General features: G+C 43.1%; 2 protein-coding genes across 3 annotated transcripts in view; one reads left to right on the forward strand and one right to left on the reverse strand.

Moving 5' to 3' along the window:
• The window catches only part of TRMT9B (tRNA methyltransferase 9B (putative)), a 65,152-nt gene that overhangs the window by 23,271 nt on the left and 22,918 nt on the right, over positions 1–18,963 (reverse strand). Inside the window, exon 2 of one of the 2 annotated variants that reach the window (XR_007728366.1) lies at positions 1,881–2,047. Coding sequence is in view for 1 of the 2 variants with exons in the window: in XM_050802183.1 (XP_050658140.1) it covers positions 1,881–1,939 (59 nt within the window). In the remaining variant the exon portion in view is untranslated. Of the gene's footprint in view, positions 1–1,880; positions 2,048–18,963 lie in introns of those variants that run through there. The other variant, XM_050802183.1, reaches the window with a different exon arrangement.
• LOC126961633 (zinc finger protein 415-like) lies at positions 4,877–18,294 on the forward strand. The gene is made up of 4 exons (XM_050802185.1): positions 4,877–5,023; positions 5,125–5,227; positions 13,565–13,653; positions 17,627–18,294. Exons 1-4 carry the CDS (start codon positions 4,878–4,880, stop codon positions 17,643–17,645), a joined length of 357 nt encoding a protein of 118 aa, XP_050658142.1. The 5' UTR covers position 4,877; the 3' UTR covers positions 17,646–18,294.

Raw genomic sequence — 18,963 nt, forward strand, 5'->3', positions numbered from 1 at the left:
ACCTTATTCAGGTCTTTGCTGAAGCCAGCAGTCTATTCTCTCTCACCTGCAATGCTCTCCTATCACTTCCTCCTGCCAAAAGCTTCTGGTCTGCAAAGTCTAGCACAGTTTCTTCCTCCTACATAAAGGATTCATGGATAACTACAGATAAAAATCATCCGTCTCAGTACTTTTTTTTGGGGCGGGGGGCGAGATGGAGTCTTGCTCTGTCACCAGGCTGGAGTGCAGTGGCACCATCTCTGCTTGCTGCAACCTCTGCCTCCCGGGTTCAAGCAATTCTCCTGCCTCTCAGTCTCCTGAGTAGCTGGGATCACAGGTGCACGCTGCACACATGGCTTGTGTGTGTGTGTGTGTGTGTGTGTGTGTGTGTATTTTAGTAGCGATGGGGTTTCACCATGTTACCCAGGCTGGTCTCGAACTCCTAAGCTCAGGCAATCTGCCTGCCTCGGCCTCTCAAAGTGCTAGAATTACAGGTGTGAGCCACTGTGCCTGGCCCCAGGACTTCTATACGCTGCAAACTTATTATCTCTATCACTCTTAGGGCATTTTTCCAGATACTGTCATGAACTCTCAACTATATATATGTTCCCAACTAGATTATAAGGTTTTGGAGGGCAGAGATGGAAATGTGATGTTTTTATATATCTATATCTATATCTCATCTGTACATCATAGAGCCTAGGATAGTGCAGAACACAGAGCATCACTCAATAATTAATTGTAGAGCCAATGAATCAAGGAGCTGTTTCTTAGCTCCCTCTGCAAAACAGCAGTACTTTACTCTGTACAAGCTGGTCCTTGACTCTTTGGTCATAAATCCTAAAGAGCCGGCTGTGAGTCAGTGGGCACTTGGAGGAAAGCAGAACTAAAACTGAGCTTTTCCAGTTTTATTTTGTGTTTTCTGATTTGCTGCCCCAGAGGTCTGTTGTTGTTGTTGCTGTTGTTGTTTTGAGACAGAGTCTTGCTCTTGTCGCCTCGCCTGGAGTGCAGTGGTGCGATCTTGGCTCACTGCAACCTCCGCCTCCTGGATCCAAGCAGTTCTCCTGCCCCAGCCTCCTGAGTAGTTGGGATTACAGGGGCCCGCCACCACGCCCGGCTAAGTTGTGCATTTTTAGTACAGATGGGGTCACCATGTTGGCCAGGCTGGTCTTGAACTCCAGACCTCAGGTGATCCACCTGCCTTGGCCTCCCAAAGTGCTGGGATTACAGGCATGAGCCAATGCATCCAGCCAGGTCTGTATTATAGGTACAATCTAGGCATACAATGGTCACTTTTTCATAACTAAAAAGCAATATAAATACTGGAAATGGTTCTCCTATTATAAATGCCACAGAGGACACAGAATTAAAAAAGAGAGAACATAAAATTCTGCTTTAAAATTCAAAGACATACTTAAACTACAATTCTAAACTGAAAATGCAAATTGGCCCGCACAATTAAAAGACAGATCTTTTATGTTATAAAAAAGACCTAATTACAAGATGCATAGCTTTTTAATTTTACTTTTTAATACATGCGACTTCACACTTAACATCTATCATTTCCAAGTACAAATGATACTGTAAACTTTTGTGTGATAAAAATCTCATTTAAAAATATGTTTAAGTCCTACCAAAGCATTTTGCTTTCTAAAAATGCTAAATATGTTCTCATAATTTTTACTTACCCTGTACAACTACTTTCAGATACTGTTTCCACCTTGTGCAAAAACAAATTCCAACGTACTTTATATCACATTGTCATAAATTTAAAATTATAGGGATTGGGAAGAATTAGATTCGCTAAAGATGCACATTGCTAAAAACGCCTCATGGTATGTGAGTTGCTGAAGGGCTGAAAGCTACTAACCTGAGTCATCCTGTGATTACAGGAAAATTACCTCTTGTCTTTGTGAATCACGGCAGTCTCCACCTCCAGAGAGTGACAGTTACTTCTCATAACTTTCTCAATGTGTAACGTCAATGAAAAGTTGTAGGAGTGAAATCAAATAGTGCAGTCCTTCTCATGATAAACCACTGGTGTGAGTCTCTGAAGGGAGCACAGGCCCTATCAGGAAGAAAACAAATAGTAAACGTCATTTCACATGATAAGTATATGAAACCAGCTACAGCCCAGGTTGACTTCCTGACCTATGCATAAATTACCCAGCCAAGTAGGGATTAGAAAGAATTGTTAATATGTGGAGTGTGCCAGAATTATAAAAGTAGTTCAAATCAATGGGCCAATAAATCAATTCCTAAGCTTTCTATAAAACATACAATACTTTCTCCTAAAGTTAAATTGAATGATTTCATCTTGTTCCTGGGAAAATTGCTAACATTGAGAGTCATCTCTGATTCCAGGGGCTCAATTAAATGTATACTATCTAAGACAATATTACTAAATTGTACTAAATCATTCCAGTACAATTGGACTGCTCAATATTTTCCATATTACCAGCTACTTTCACCAAAAACCACTTTGTAATATAGAGGTCTTGTGGTATACAATGAGATCCCGAGAGATGCCTGATGTGATAGGAAAAGCCCATCCTGTAACACCTTGGACCCTAATTGCTTGTCTGCAAGTGGGGTGAATGGACTATAATCTAAGTCCCAGCCTGCAACCATTTTGCCTAGTTTCCTTTTCACTTGTGTGTTCACCACACTGCCACAAACTGTACTTCTCATTACTCTCAGTGATTCCCACGATGGCAGAGTGCATGTAGCATTCCTACTCAGAGATGCATGTGGCTTCCCCCAACATTCCCCTACACCAGCCCCACCCCAGTCCTGGCCCCTATTTAAAATATCATTGATCTGGATGTGCTTTGGAAAGCTTCTCTCTAGTCTTCAGAACTTGCCTATAGATTTTAACCCCAGCTACGTCTCACTCACATGTAGGCACATGATCTGTGCCGTTGAGAGCCACAGAAGCTAACTTGTTAGAAGTGCATTTAAGAAGCATTTTGAAAGAGCTACCAAAGCACCTCATCTTTGCTCATGCAATTTTAGAGCCTTCCTTAATTATAAGAGAGATGATGTTTGCTGACTGAGTCCCTATGACAGGGTGAAGCTAAAAGCTCTCTGTTCAGACTTACCCTGCCAGGCTCTGACCTGGGCAGTCAACTGTCATCAGACAATGTGGTTGTCTACGCGCCTTTCCTTCAGGCATTTGTGCCTTTCCTTCAGGCATTTGTGCCTAAATGTGTTAGACCCCTCAGATAAGCCACCGAAGGCAAAGTCTTGAATGTCCCCGTCAGTAAGAGTACCAATGAGAAGAGAAATTGTAGCTAGTGTAGAAGTAGGAGGCATATGTAAGCTACCTGGGCAGGAGGTTTGTCTATATGCCAAATCAGGCACCCAAAACACCTACAGATATGACTGATTTCGCTTCATTTTCCTAAATTCGGATCCAAATTTGCCTCTGTCTAAAGTACATGAATCATATCACCTTCTCCAAGAAGTTGTTGGGCAAAGATAGAATGTGGCCATATCTATCTCAAAGGAGTTGAATTCCAATTGAGTCTTTTCATTAAATCAGTCCTATTTAGTATTGAAAAAAACACATTTCTTCCCTTCTTCTCTTTGACTAAGCAGGAGGCCATCTTCTAGGGCAAGGTCTGTACCTTAAACCTTCTGAAATGAGCCATGCATGTATTTTCCTGGGAAGAGGGTCAGCACCTCAAACCACGGCTCAGGGGCAAAGCCAGATTTTTGGGAAAAAAAAAAAAGAATTTTCTGTATTAAATTAAAAATACACATTCATCTTTTCAACAAATATTAACTGAATCTCTGGTGAATGTAAAGCACTAAGGATAGAGATAAAACAGCTCTCACCGCATTTGGGACCCCAGAATTTAATATTGGAAGCATACAAATAAATAGAAAATTAAAGTGTAGGAGAACCTTTACTTCTGGGATGGATACATCCTGAGCTAATGTGATTCCCCAAACTCATGCCTTGCCTTATTTAATACCAAGAATCAAGATTATTTGATATAATCATCTACAAAATAATAGAATTGATATGGTTTGGCTGTGTCCCCACCCAAATCTCATCTTGAATTGTAGTTCCCATAATCCCCATGTATTGTGGGAGGGACCTGGTGGGAGGTAATTGAATCATAGGGGTGGTTACCCTCATGCTGTTCTCATGATAGTGAGTTCTCACGAGATCTGATGGTTTTATAAGGGGCTTTTCTCCCTTTTGCTTGGCACTTCTCCTTGCTGCTGCCATGTGAAGAAGGATATGTTTGCTTCCCTTTCCACTCATGATTGTAAGTTTCCTGAGGCCTCCCCAGCCATGGGGAACTGTGAGTCAATTAAACTTTCCTTAATAAATTACACTGTCTCAGGTATGTGTTTATTAGTAGCCTGAGAATGGACTAATACAATAATCATATATTTATACAATCATTATAAAATAATTATTTTGTGTCGTTGCAAATTATTAAACATCACGGACCTTTAGGTCACTTATGGTGTTCAAAATCACAGTGTCAATACCCCTTATCTGCTGTGATGAATGTTATGATGTGGGTGTGCACCCGTGCTACAGGAGCACATAGGCGATGCAACTAATCCAGCCTGGAGTGGGAAGGGGGAGTGAAGGCTCCTTCAAGGGGCTGACACCTAAACTGAAGTTCAAAAGATGAGTGGGGTCAGCCAGGTGACAAGGAGAAGTGGGTGATTCCAGGCATATGAAACAGCATATGCAAAAAGAAAGACACAAAGCCAATAAATGAATGACAACAACAAAACAGCAACACACGCACACAAATATATACAGATGGTCCCAGACTTATGAAGGTTTGACTTTATGATGGTGTGAAAGTGATATACATTCAGCAATAATTGTGCTTTGAATTTGGAATTCTGATCTTTTTTCCAGGCCAATGACATGCGGTGGGATCCTCTCTCACAATGCCGGGAAGCCACAGAGAGCCACATCTCCCAGTCGGCCACATCACCATGAAAGTAGACAACTGAGATTCGACAGTGTTCCTTGTTGCCAGGTGATTTTGCCCAGCTGTCAGCTAATGTAAGTGTTCTGAGCACGTTTAAGGTAGGCTAGGGAGGTAGGCTATGATGTTCTGTTAGTTAGGTGTATTAAATGCATTTTTTTTTCTTTTTTTGAGACAGGGTCTGCATTCTGTTGACCAGGCTGGAGTGCAGTGGCACCATCACAGCTCACTGCAGCCTTGACCTCCCAGGCTCAAGCGATCCTCCTGCTTCAGTCCCCCAGGTATCGGGGACTATAGGCGTGGGCTACCACATCCGGCTAATTTGGTTACTTTTGTAGAAATGGGGTCTCCCTACGTTCCCCAGGCTGCTCTCAAACTCTGGGCTCAAACAATCCTCCTGCCTTTGCCTCCTGAAATGGGATTACAGGAGTAAGCCACTGCACCAGGCCTAAATGCATTTTTGACTTACAATATTTTCAACTTGTAATGGGTTTATTGGGCTGTAACCCCATCATAAGTTGAGAAGTGTCTGTATTAGTTATTTGCTATGGGCCAGGCCCTGTTGTAAGCATTTAACACATATTAACTCATTGAATCTTCCCAATAACTATATAAAATAGGAACTACTACTTCCCCCATTTTACAGATAAGAAAACTGAGGCACAGAAGACCTAAGTGATTTTCCCAAAGTTACATAGCTAGTAAGTGGCAGAGCCAGGATTTTAACCGAGGCAATTTGACCCTAGAGTTCACACTCTTAACTATACAGATGGTGAAGAGAAATGGAAGCAGGGAAGCAGATGGTGAAATAAGAGGGTGGAAGAATGGGTAGGAGTCAGATCACATAGGTCCTAGTCCAGCTTCTGAACATCATGGGGGAACCACTGAATTATTTCAAAAAGAAGAATGACAAAATTTGATCTGGGTTTAAGAAATTGCCTCTGGTAGTAGTGTAGACTGGCATTGCGTGGATGGGTCCACAATGAAGACAGAGAAAGAACTTGGTTAAATATGTTAGCAAAGAATGATATTAAATAATGCTTAGAAAGGATTCAATACAAGCGATATTAAGGAGAAAGAACCAAATTAATAGGACCTGATGACTCATGAAAAGTTAAGGCAGGGAACATGCTGAAGATGAAGCTCTGATAATAAGCCTGATACAGTACAATGTACCCCTACTGTCCTAAAATAAAGAAGAAGAAAGAATACAAGGTAAAGCAAAGGAAACTTTTAGTAATGGCCATATATAAACTCTAATAAACCCTTCCTTTATAATGTATGTGTATACATCCAAATTAGTTTACTTAAGATGTATGCACTTGCAGGAAATAGGATACAAGAAGGACTAGATACTGGTAACTGATTTTGAAATGCTATGATGGTCAGTAATGCATTATACTTTATATTACGGTATGAGCTGTTTGAACATAAGTTCTATAATTGACGGTAGCACTTTCTAGACAGGAACAATATGTCTTATGATCTCTGCATCTTTTTCAGTATTTTTACAATGTTCAATAAATGTCTACTGTATAAATACATGAAGAACAGAAAAGAAGGATGGCCCCTGGGTAGACAGTGCAGGGGTTCACTATCAGAGGAAATGCGATAAGAGGTCGAGGTTTTAGACTTGGGCATGTTGTCTCTGTGGTATCTGAAGGACCACAAAGTTAGATGGAGATGAAGCTCAGGAGAACTTCATTTAAACATCAGCACTGGCTGGGCATGGTGGCTCACACCTGTAATCCCAGCTTTGGGAGGCTGGGATAGGTGAATCACCTGAGGTCAGGAGTTCAAGACCAGCCTGGCCAACATGGTGAAACCCCATCTCTACTGAAAATACAAATACAGTAATTTTTTTTGAAATTACAAATAGCCAGGTGCAGTAACACATACCTATAATCCCAGCTATTCAGGGGCTGAGGCAGGAGAATTCACTTGAAGCTGGGAGGCAGAGGTTGCAATGAGCCAAGACCATGTCACTGCACTCCAGCCTGAGCAACAGAGTGAGACTCCATCTCAAAAAAACTACATAAATCAGTAAATAATAAAATAAAATAAAACAATCATTATCCTAGTACACAGCCCATTAGAGACATTAAGTATATTAAATCAAAAGAGAACACATATAGTAAGAAAAGAAATGGAGCTAGAAGAGGAAGAATCACAAACTCTTAAGTCTCATAGATGTTAGCATCAGAGGAGAGACTACCATGTACGCTAGAGCTCTATTATAATTAAATTTAATTTGAGAAATGTTGACTAAGCACCTACTAGGCAACAGATGCTTTGGTAACTGTAAGACAAACAAAGATGGGTGGTCCTTACTCTCTCGAAGCTACAGACTAATTCAGGAGTAACACAGAATAACAGCTGAATAACCATAGCCAGGGGTAAGCATATGACGGGTGGATACAAAAGTATAGACAGCAAGCAATATTAGCTTTTCTAGATTGGGGTGACACTTGGACTCTGGTTCTGACTCCCTCTAAAAATGAAGCAAGTAAAACAACCTCATAAACATTTTCTCGTCTACACAAAACTCCTCAATGATACACCAGAGAGATTACAACGGAAATGCTAAAGAAAGGAACAGCTGGCATCTCTCCTTGAAATCCTATGAGCAGAACAAACTCAGAGCTTCAAAACAACAAAATACGTTGCATCTGGAGAATATGATCCTCTCTGGAATCCCATCAGGGACTAGAAAGTTACTCCCCATAACCACGTTGAAAGAAAGTGAACAACGTGAGGGGAGTTTACCTTAGGGGAAGAAATCAAATACCCCGAGAGCACTTTGTTTTCCTCGAAAAATGTCAAGGAGTACGTGTCTAAATGGCCTTCATTAAGAGTAGGATATTAGCCCCAAAAACGAAATAGGGGAAATGAACATGACAACATCTGGGTGGGGAGTGTGAGTGTGTGTGTGTGTTTCAGGGAGTGGGTGTAAGAGGATAATGTAAAAATTAGGAAAAGAGAGTTCGCGGCTTAATATTGATCATGAGATCAGTTACCAAAGGCCATTCCGCCTCAGGCAATGATAAGGCCATGTTCATTGCAACTATATTACAATTCATTTTGATTTTGTAGATGAAAGAATGTCAGAAATGAACAAGAAAATCAAACACGAGAGTGAAGAAAAATGAAAATATAGCGGCCGGCTTCCCCTAGGCGTTGGCTGCTGGTGTCAATTTGACAAAAACAGCTCTCGGTTTGTGTTGAGATAAAAGCAATAGGTCCCCCAAAATAGTACCTTGGAAGAAGACTGCTCTGCTATTACATATGAAAGGCACTTCCAGAGAAGAAGTGGAACATGTATTACTCATCCTCTTTTCTCCCAGGAAAGAAGGTTTAGGCAGGATAGAGGACAAAGAATCCCAAAGTCATTTTACTGAAAAAAGGTTGCTCAAGAAAGAGCTTTTAGATGAAGATCATGGTTTTCAACCATAAAGCTATAAGTTATCTAATGATTTTTCTAAGGATGGAATTAAGGGGAAATGTGACAATAAATTATATATTAGTGTATTTCATAAAATAAATTTATAACACAGTTGATCCCAAAGAGGCACTCATGGGATTATTAGAGTTTGCGTATCCCTTAACCGAAGTGCTTGGGACCAGAAGTGTTTCGGATTTTGGATATTGGAAGACTTGCATAGACAGAATGACATTTCTTAGGGATGAGACCCAAGTCTAAACACAAAATTCATGGATGTTTCATAATACCTTATATGCATTGCCTGAAGGTAATTTTATGCCACATTTTTAATAATTTTGTGCATGAAACAAAGTTTGTGTACACTGAACCATCAGAAGGAAAAGGTGTCACTATCTCAGCCACCCATATGGACAATCTGTGGTTGTGTGACAGCACCATTGTTCCTGACTCTAAATTTATATGCTTCTGATAAGCAATCGTGTTCATATACTTATTCACGCTTAAATACTTAACAGTAAAAATAGGACACATCATTAATACAGTTTTTTAAAAAAAGTGTTCAGGGTAGCCGAGCAGCACAACATCAGATACCTGTGTCAGCTGTTAACAGCAACAAGTAAGGGCAGGCTTTCAGTCTCCATCTGCAATGCTGTGTTTTCATTAAAAGGCTACTGTACACTGTATTTTATTTTTCAAGGCAAGAAGAAACATCAGAAGCAGTTGAGGGACCAAGAAGAGGGGCCTCTAGGGATGAGGAGACATTCTGCTAGAAAGGTTTTATTGTTATTGGTTTTTTTTTTTTTTTTTTTTTTGAGACAGAGTCTTGCTCTGTTGCCCAGGCTGGAGTGCAGTGGCACCATATCGGCTCACTGCTGCCTCTGCCTCCTGGATTCAAGCGATTCTCCTGCCTCAGCCTCCTGAGTAGCTGAGACTACAGGCACCCGCCACAACACCCAGCTAATTTCTGTAATTTTAGTAGAGACGGGATTTCACTGTGTTGGCCAGGCTGGTCTTGAACTTCTGACCTCAGGTAATCCGCCCTCCTCAGTCTCCCAAAGTGCTGGGATTACAGGCATGAGCCACTGCACCTAGCCGGCTAGATGGCTTTTAGAAAATGTTTCCTCCAGAGTCACCTGCCTCATTAAGATTTTTTTTTTTTTTGGTCTTGGAACTCTCAGATTTTATAAACTGACATGATTTCTTGTGTTATGGCTGCACACTGCTCTAGTCCTTCAATAAGCCCATCGTACCTTTTCACCATGCCATTGACAGGCGCTTTTTCTGCAGTGTTGACAATGTCATCTTCATCGTCACTACTACGTAAATGCTTCCTTTTTCTCATCACCGTTACTCATAGGGGTATCTGCAGGTCTTTTTGACATTTTCAACAATATCTTCACACCACAGAGCAGGAAATAAGCAAAAGACCACATTGAGTAATGCACGCAGGTCTTGGCCTCATGTGGGGCATCATGGGGAACCCGTCGTTGGTGCCCGAACACAGGTCATTTTATTACACTTTGTGAGCATGCTCGTGTGGGGAAATTTGGGCATGTGAGGAGAACATAGATCGTATCTAAAGAGGGATGGAAGGGCCTTTTGTCCCTTGGAGATGCTGAAGAAACCATGTGTCCCGTGCCTGCATTTTGACTGCAACCAGTCACATGAAGTCAGGCGTGACTTTCACTTGTGGCATCACGTGGGCACTCAAAAGTTTCAAATTTTTGAGCATTTCGGATTTGGAATTTCAGACTAGAAATATCCAACCTGTACTAAAAAGATAAACTAAATAAACTCTGATTATGATTTTTTTTTTTTTTGTAGATGGAGTCTCGCTCTGTCACCCAGGCTGGAGTACAGCAGTATGATGTTGGCTTACTGCAACCTACGCCTCTTGGGTTCCAGTGATGTTCCCACCTCAGCCTCCCGGGAAGCTAGGATTACAGGTACCTGCCACCACACCCAGCTAATTTTTGTACTTTTAGTAGAGACGTGGTATCAACATGTTGTCCAGGCTTGTCTTGAACTCCTGACCTCAAGTGACTTGCCCACCATGGCCTCCCAAAGTGCTGGGATTACAGGCATGAGCCACCGTGTCCGACCCTGATTATGTATTTGAATTTCAGACAGAGTCTATGTGTATGCAAAACATAGTAGAATCTGGACTGTCATGGATCTCATGGTGTGGATTCCAGCTCTGTCATATCCCCCTTGTGAGTACCCCTGCCCCTTCCCTATCACCTCCACCTGGGATTAAGTCCTCACCTGGGCCAGGAGTTCTCACTCTTGCAGATTGCACAGTACAGAAAAATCTCAAAGGGACAATTAGAGAACTAGAGGGACCAGCTGATTTTTTACTTGAAGGCAAACACATGGATAGGTATGTAGATAGATAGATATAATAGATAGATACAGAGATTGTAAAGCCTATTATTTACTATTACCACAATTTCATAGACAAATGGACAATTTTACCCTCATAAAATTTAGGAAGTCATGATCTCAAACCAAAGGAGAGTCCTTTGAAATTGAACAGAATTTATGAAGAACTGACTATATCAGGTTTAGTTTTCTCATTTCACTACAGATTGATGAAAACGTTGTCACCTCCCAACACTGGCTTTGGGAGGCTGAGGAAGGAGGATCACTTGAGGCCACATGTTTGAGATAAGCCTGGGCAACTTAATGAGATTCCTATCTCTACAAAAGATTGAAAAATAGCCGGGTGTGGTGGTGCATGCCTATAGTCCTAGCTACTCAGGAGACTGAGGCTGGATGATCACTTGAGCCCAGGAGGTTGAGGCTGCAGTGAGGTATGAACGCACCACTGCACTCCAGCCTGGGCAATAGAGCGAGACCCTGTTTCTATCAAAAAAAAGAAAAACAAAAGGAAAGGAAAAAGAAACCAACACTGGAATAAAGAACTGAGTTTGGGAAGCAGATAACATAATGGTCTCCAATCTCACACGCTCCATGCCGTCACACTCAAGTCCTGAAAGTCATCCTCTATGTCACCACTGTATCACTCTCCAGCTCTAAAGTCCAAATACCTGAGCATGTCACCTAAAGCCCCCAGGATCTGATCTGCATCTTCGCTCATGATGTCCCACCCGCAATTCGCACACCCTGTGCTCTGCCAGCGCCATTTGAAGTAGCCAGCCAGTGACTTCTCTGTGACAACGAGAGGAGGACTTTGCACCAGAATGTAAATCAGTGCATTACTTCTATCATAGGGAAACTCTTGCAGTGATCAAAGAAACAAACAAAAAAGGAATCCGCATAGTGACTTCGTGGATTTATATTCCAGCACAAGCTCCTTATCTAGTGCCACTGCTCTTCCCTCTGGACTTGAAATTCCCTGAAAGCTTTGGACATTTGATACCTTCGTGCTTTTTACTCATCTGTTCCCTCTCTGCCTGGAATTTCCTTTCTCCTCTACACCACCTAACAGACCAAGTATCTCTGATGGTTCAGCTTGTGTCACGAAGCCTTTCTTGCCCCCCATGTAGGATTCGTCTTCTGTGCTCTCTTGTACCTCTCCTGTATTATATGGTAGGCTTTGGCACTAGTGCTGTGGTTGCAATCTGGTTTATTTTGGCTTTAATATCTCAGGGCATTTTCTACTCAACTCCGTAGCGTGCAGTGCTGGTGGGATGCAGAGCCTTGCCTTTCACCGTAGACACGGAAGCAGGGAGCTTTCCCCACTCCCTGTCCCCTGGTGAGATGGTGTCGTCCCGCCATGATATGCCCACATCCTAACCTCTGGAATCTGGGAATGCGACCTTATTTTAGATGTAATTAAGGATCTCAAGGGGAGACCATCCTGGGTTATCTGGGTGGGCCCTACACGCCAATGACAAATGTCCTTGAAATAGACAGGAGAGAAGGCGGAAGGCAGATACTGGAGTTACACTGGCACAAGCCAAAGAGTCCCTGGGCCCACTGGGAACTGGAGGAGGCGAGGAGGAATTTTCCTGTGGAGCCTTCAAAGGGAGCAGGGCCCTGCTGACAACTTGATTTAGGACGTCTGGCCTCCAGAGCTGCAAGAGAATACATTTCTGTTGTTTTCAGCCCCCAGTTTGTGGTCATTTATTACAGTAGCCCCAGGAAACAAATATAGATGCCTGGTCCTGTGACCTAGATTCAATCAACCGTGAACTCTTATCCTGGACTCTGAATGCAAAGGGAGTCATTCAAAGGCACAGGCGGGGTGACAGTGTCCTGGCCACATCATTCCCACTAATAGGGGCCCTTGTCCTTCTCAGACAATCAGGATTCAAACCCATTCTCCAACCCAGGTTCTCCTGATTCTGTACAGTCCCTGCTGTATTCCAGACAATGTTCTTCTCTGTTTAAGAAATCCAGAATTCCTTTCTGTTGCCTGCAATACACAATTTTAACTAAATTTTTAAAAACGTGTTGGTCGTTGTTCCGGCCATTCCAAGAGAAATATGAAGATTCTGAGAAACATCATTAAGTCCAGAATGGGACTCTGGCAACCAGTGGGGTACAGTAGCAGAAAGCTCATTTAACTAATCACCTGTAGTTGTAGGATTTAGGTATCCAAGTAGGGCAAGGCTTTGGGAATTAACACCGTTCTCACTGGAGAATGCTACCAAGGGCATGAGGAATTCAAGAAGGCAGGAAGGCATTTGAATGAGCTTAAGAAAAAAAAATACTCAAATCATTTTTTATTTTATTTTTATTTTTTATTCTTATTTTTGAAATGGAGTCTTACTCTGTCACCCAGGCTGGAGTGCAGTGGCATGATCTTGGTTCACTGCAACCTCCCATTTAATTCTTAACTCGACACAGGCTTGATTCTCTTATCTCTTGAAGCGGTAGTGCTAAGGCAGCTGAAATACAAGCTCTAGGTTAGTGAGAATCTATAGGCTGCCAAATTACTTGAATTCATAGCCTCCCCAAATATTTTATGTGAAAGTCAGGGCATTGCCTGCAGGGGGCAAAACTGGGCCCCGAGAAGAGGAATGAGAATTTTTGGATGCAGCCCTCCCTCACTCCCCTGAAAAGGACAAGCCTTACTTCCTCATAGGCCCGCCATGCCACCACCAGACGGAGTTTCCTGTAAGAGGGAGAGAGCTCAGCCCATTCCACACCACCATGTTCCCTCCCCTTCTCACTGTCCCCAAGTCTGTAACTAGCCACTTTCCTGCAGGTGCCAGAGAAAAAATATTACAAAGTCAGACGCAGAAGGTTTACACACCAGATTTACAGCCCATTGAATTCAGAAGGAAAAGATCTGGGGTAAGTATCCACACATACGGATTCTGAAGGTGACTGCCAAAGAGAGAGGAATGTAATTATAGACTGTACTAAGTTTATCAACATGGGTGAGCTTACCAGAGAGTCTGGGCTTCATGTGCCAACCTGGGCGACTGAATGCAGTTCTAGGAGCTTGCTCATCTGTTAAATCAAAACCTGGACTCAGTGGTGGCCTAACCAGAGTTGAGATGCTGTACATTTCTTGATCAAAGATCAACTAAGGCATGGCAAGTGGGCCTGTTTCATGCCCTGCAGTGGCTACTGTATTGGCTGGTTAGTGACACAGAAACAGTCTGGGAAGAGTCATATAAATGAACTTCTCAGAATTGCTCATAGTGCAAGAATCTATCTATCTATCTATCTATCTATCTATCTATCTATCTATCTATCTATCAATCAATCATCTATCTCTCTGTTGCGGGTGAGCAGCAACTGTCTGGGCCAGTGGTGCAGGGGTAAACAAATTTACCAAGACAGTTGTAGGTAAAGAGAGGCAGATTTATTAGAGAAAGTAGGAAAACATGCCGCCAGAGTGCAATGGGCAGAATCAGTGGAAGAGGAGCTGACTGCCAGGAAACAAAGGCTTGCTGGAGATTTTATAGAACGATTCCTGGGTTGATCGATAACGCCAAGGTAGCAGGGAGCTCACCTGCATTATTCTGTTAGCCAAGGAGCTTGATGATAAATTGCAGTGTTTGATGATGAGCAGGAAGTTTGTGAGTTATGCACGTTATTTGCTCAGAAGGGCTATATGTCCTGGGCCATGAAGAAAGGCAGACCTATAGCTTATTTGCTTTCTCTCTTTGCTCTCCCCTGGTCCTGCCAGCCTGACTCCTTTTCCCTAATTAAGACTCCACACTATCCCACTACTTTTTTTTTTTTTTTTTTTTCTTGGACACAGGGTCTCGCTCTGTCACACAGGCCAGAGTGCAGTGGTGCAATCACAGCTCACTGAGGCCTTGACTTCCTGGGCTCAAGCAGTCCTCCCACCTCAGCCTCCCCAGTAGCTGGGACTACAGGCACATGCCATGGCACCTGGTTAATGTTTTTGTATTATTTTTTTCCTTTTTTTGTAGAGAGAGGGACTAGTTATATTGCCCAGGCTGGTCTTGAACTCCTAGCCTCAAGCCATCCTCCCACCCTGGCCTCCCAAAGTGCTGAGATTACAGGCATGCGCCACTGCGCCCAGCTGCAAGTATATATTTTGTTTGTTTGTTTTTGAGACGGAGTCTTGCTCTGTCGCCAGGCTGGAGTGCAGTTGTGCTATCTCAGCTCACTGCAGCCTCTGCCTCCTGGGTTCAAGCTATTCTCCTGCCTCAGCCTTCCAAGTAGCTGAGACTGCAGGCACGTGTCACCATGCCCAGCTAATTTTTGTATTTTTAGTAGAGATGGGGTTTACATCATGTTGGCCAGGATGGTCTCAATCTCTTGACCTCGTGATCCACCCTCTCAGCCTCCCAAAGTGCTGGGATTACAGGTGTGAGCCACCATGCCCAGCCAAGAATATTTTTAAGTCCAGAAAATAAGATGGTCATGGTGACCTCCTTGCTTGACACTCTAGGGCTTGCTCCATTGAGGTCGTGAATAGGTTGACGGCTATCTGTGTGCACAGTAACATATGCCTCTCCTCTCCAGGCTGATCTTGCCATTGGCACTGCTGAGTGCTCCATCGACCAGCAGAAGTAATAAACCCTGAGCCCATGGTATTATACAAAGCTTCAAGCGAATCAGCCATCTGTCTGACAGCAGGCTGATTGTCTGGGGTCACCTTCCATCCCGGAGGGGGCAGCAACTGGAGAGGAATTCAATAGAATAGACATTTAATCTGCATTTGAATTTTCTCTTTGCCCACCATGCTTCTATTTGCAACACCATCTGCTAGCAACACCTCCGGGAGGCTCTCCAAGGAAGCTTCTTTCCTCTCAGACCTCCATCTGGGGCATAAGCAGGCACAGGCAGGATTTGGGAGGAGGCAGCAGAAGCAGAGGTCAAGTTAGGTTGAACAATGGCTTTGTCTCTTGCCTGCAGGTCACAGCTCCTGCTGGGCAGCTCTTTCCTAGGGTTAAAGTTATGCCAAGTTCTGGAATCCAGTCTTTCTCTGTTCCCTTTCAGGCTAAGGATGGTAGTCCTGTCACTGCTAATCCCAGGATGCTTCGCGGTCCCTAGTTAGTTTTCTTAACCTCGTTGATGCTTTGTGAATGGACCCTTTACTAAATTCTCTTCAGTAACATCTTTTGAATATGCCACTTTTTACAGAAATCTGTACTGATATGTCATCTTTTTTTTTTTTTTTTTTTTTTTTTTTTTGGAGACGGAGTCTCGCTCTGTCGCCCAGGCTGGAGTGCAGTGGCGCAATCTCGGCTCACTGCAAGCTCCGCCTCCCGGATTCACACCATTCTCCTGCCTCAGCCTCCTGAGTAGCTGGGACTATAGGTGCCCGCCACCATGCCCGGCTAATTTTTTTGTATTTTTAGTAGAGATGAAGTTTCACCATGTTAGCCAGGATGGTCTCAATCTCCTGACCTTGTGATCCGCCCGCCTCAGCCTCCCAAAGTGCTGAGATTACAGGCGTGAGCCACTGCACCCAGCCTTTTGTATTTTTAGTAGAGATGGGGTTTTACCATATTACCCAGGCTGGTCTCAAACTCCTGACCTCAAGTGATCCACCCGCTTCTGCCTCACAAAGTGCTGAGATTACAGGCATGAGCCACTGCACCCAGCCCATATGCTATCTTAATGAAACTAATATATAGTATCTCACACAACCTTGCTGCTGACCAAGAAATTCACTTTATAGTTAAAAAAAAAAAAAAAAAGTAAAGCATAAACAATGCCCTATTACTGATCCTACCACGTACTCATCACCTAAAAATCCCTGGCCTTTTACGATGGTAAAAAGGCTCAGTTAAGCTGCAAGTGGGAAAATCTTCAGAGCTGGGAAAGTGGCATTGTATATATTGTCCTCCCAAGGGAGAACTAGTGCAGTTGCCGAGTGTGGCAGCAGAACCTCACCAGTGGCACTGGGTCCTGGTCCGACTCACTGTTGTACCTAAGACTCCTGGCATGATGGAGCTTCTCTGGGGCACGTTTATTTTCCAAGTCTAGTTCTCTGGCTTTCTATGTCCTCCGTATTTCAATAAATTCCTGATTAGTCCAAAGATCACGAGTCAGTGTCTGTTGCTTATAATCAACAACCATGGCTCACATAGAACTGAGAAAACATTATCGTATTCATTTGTTGGTGCTTATTTATTGCCCCCAACTTTTACTCTTTCTGGACAATGACCATACCTGTCTCATTTCTTTATCTGCAATGTCTGTCATCATATCTGGCAAATATGGTGGTGGTGGATTATCATCAATTGAAGGAATGAATGCCCCCAAATAGCTAGAAGCATCAATTTATTTATTTTTATTTTTATTTTTGAGACGGAGTCTTGCTCTGTCACCCATGCTGGAGTGCAGTGGTGCCATCTCGGCTCACTGCTACCTTCACCTCCCGGGTTCAAAGGATTCTCAGACCTTAGCCTCTGAAGTAGCTGGGATTACAGACACATGCCACCATACCCAGCTAATTTTTTGTATTTTTAATAGAGATTGGGTTTCCCCATGTTGGCCAGGCTGGTCTGGAACTCCTGACCTCAAGTGATCTGCTCATCTCACCCTCCCAAATTGCTCGGATCACAGGCATGAGCCACTGTGCCTCCCCTAGAAGCATCAATTTAAGAGCATTTTTTTTTCTTTCCTGCTACTTTTAGAAGAAAGGACCAAATAAGAAGTTCTAAATTTTATTCTGGGGTCAGTCTATATATGTTCAACAATTATATGATCAACAAAATATTTGATATCTATATCAAGTATAGTATCAAGCATCAAGTTCAGGGGAGTGGCCCACTTTGATTTCCATGGGCCTATACCAGCAAATCTACTAATCTATTTGTATCTCTTCTCATAGATTCCTGGAAGAGAGATGAGGATGAACTATCTGTACTTCTAGAATGCAAACCCCACTAGCCGTACACGGAATCCTATGTTCTGGACAATTAACAGCTTCTCTCCTGTAATTTTCTTCTCTCTCTTCTCAATCATTAATTTTCCCCATTAGTGTAAAAATACACTTCAATAGCTCAACTAAAAAAAAAATTGCTTATGTATGACCATAGACCATCATCCAGTCTCAACCCTAACTTCCCTGCTTCCTTTTATGGTAAAGTTTTTCACAAATAATGCTGCCTCTATTTGTTGGTTTTCCTTTGATCTGAAAACTTTAGCTTTATGATCTTTTAGGGGATCATAAAACACCTGTCAACCTCAGCAGTGAAGGGCTGCACCCAGCAAGCTGTGTAACCAGGGGAGCTACTTTAAAAAAACAAAACAAAACAAAACCCTGCCTGCTGCTGTCCCACCTCATGTCCCTTTTCATGCAAGAGAAGTGAAATGCTTTTATTTTACACCTAATGCAGTGGTTTACTTTTCATCAACCCCACAACATTACTTTCACTGCAGCGCAGGCAGCACTCCAGACTGCCACGTTTTGCTCCCAGCTTTCATCGCCACTTGAAACATCTGTCGGCCAACCTCTTATCTGGAACAAGCAGGACCTATAGGTGACTTCATATCCCTGGAAACCTATTCTGTAGGGGCTCATTCTTCCATTGCCCTTGAATGAAACTCGGGCAGGGCCACAGATTTTTCATAAATTTCAATAATAAGTAAATGCTCTCCAAATCACAAAACGTTCTCACTTCTGACATTAAGATTCCCCGTCCAGTGTAAAATCCAGGCTCCACGTTTCATCACCGTTTGAAACTTCTCATCTCCAGCTTGGACCTGCTGCTATCAGGAAGCTTGCAGTGGGAAAGGTGGCTTCTTCTCTTGGTGCATCCTTCACTCCCAGTTCAGTAGTTAATGGGACAGGGTCGCGGTGGTGGTGAAGGGAGCCAGCAAGTAGAGGTTAGGGAGCCAGAAAAGTCCTTTTCTTTTCTTTTCTTAAGAGACAGGGTCTTGCTCTGTCATCCAGGCTGGAGTGCACTGGTGCGATCATGGCTCGCTGCAGCCTTGAATTCCTGGGTTCAGGCCACCCTCCTGCCTCAGCCTTCTGAGTAGCTGGGATTACAAGGTCTTGTCACTATGCCTGGCTTAAAAAAAAAAATTAAATATATTTTTAGAGAGCTCAGGCTGGTCTCAAACTCCTGGCCTCAAGCGATCCTCCCATCTCAGCCTCCCAAAGTACTAGGATTGCAGGTATGAGCCACTGCATCTGGCCAAAATGTTCTTTTTGACTGGTACTGG

Source organism: Macaca thibetana, chromosome 8 (assembly GCF_024542745.1).
Source record: "Macaca thibetana thibetana isolate TM-01 chromosome 8, ASM2454274v1, whole genome shotgun sequence".
Taxonomy (NCBI): Eukaryota; Metazoa; Chordata; class Mammalia; order Primates; family Cercopithecidae; genus Macaca; species Macaca thibetana.

Bases quoted from the DNA above. Each gene is read 5' to 3' on its own strand.
- LOC126961633 (XM_050802185.1), top strand. From the start codon at position 4,878: ATGACATGCGGTGGGATCCTCTCTCACAATGCCGGGAAGCCACAGAGA. The intron at 5,024-5,124 runs GTAAGTGTTCTG...TTTTTGAGACAG, and splicing joins TTGCCCAGCTGTCAGCTAAT to GGTCTGCATTCTGTTGACCA. The intron at 5,228-13,564 runs GTATCGGGGACT...ACTTTCCTGCAG, and splicing joins CTCCTGCTTCAGTCCCCCAG to GTGCCAGAGAAAAAATATTA.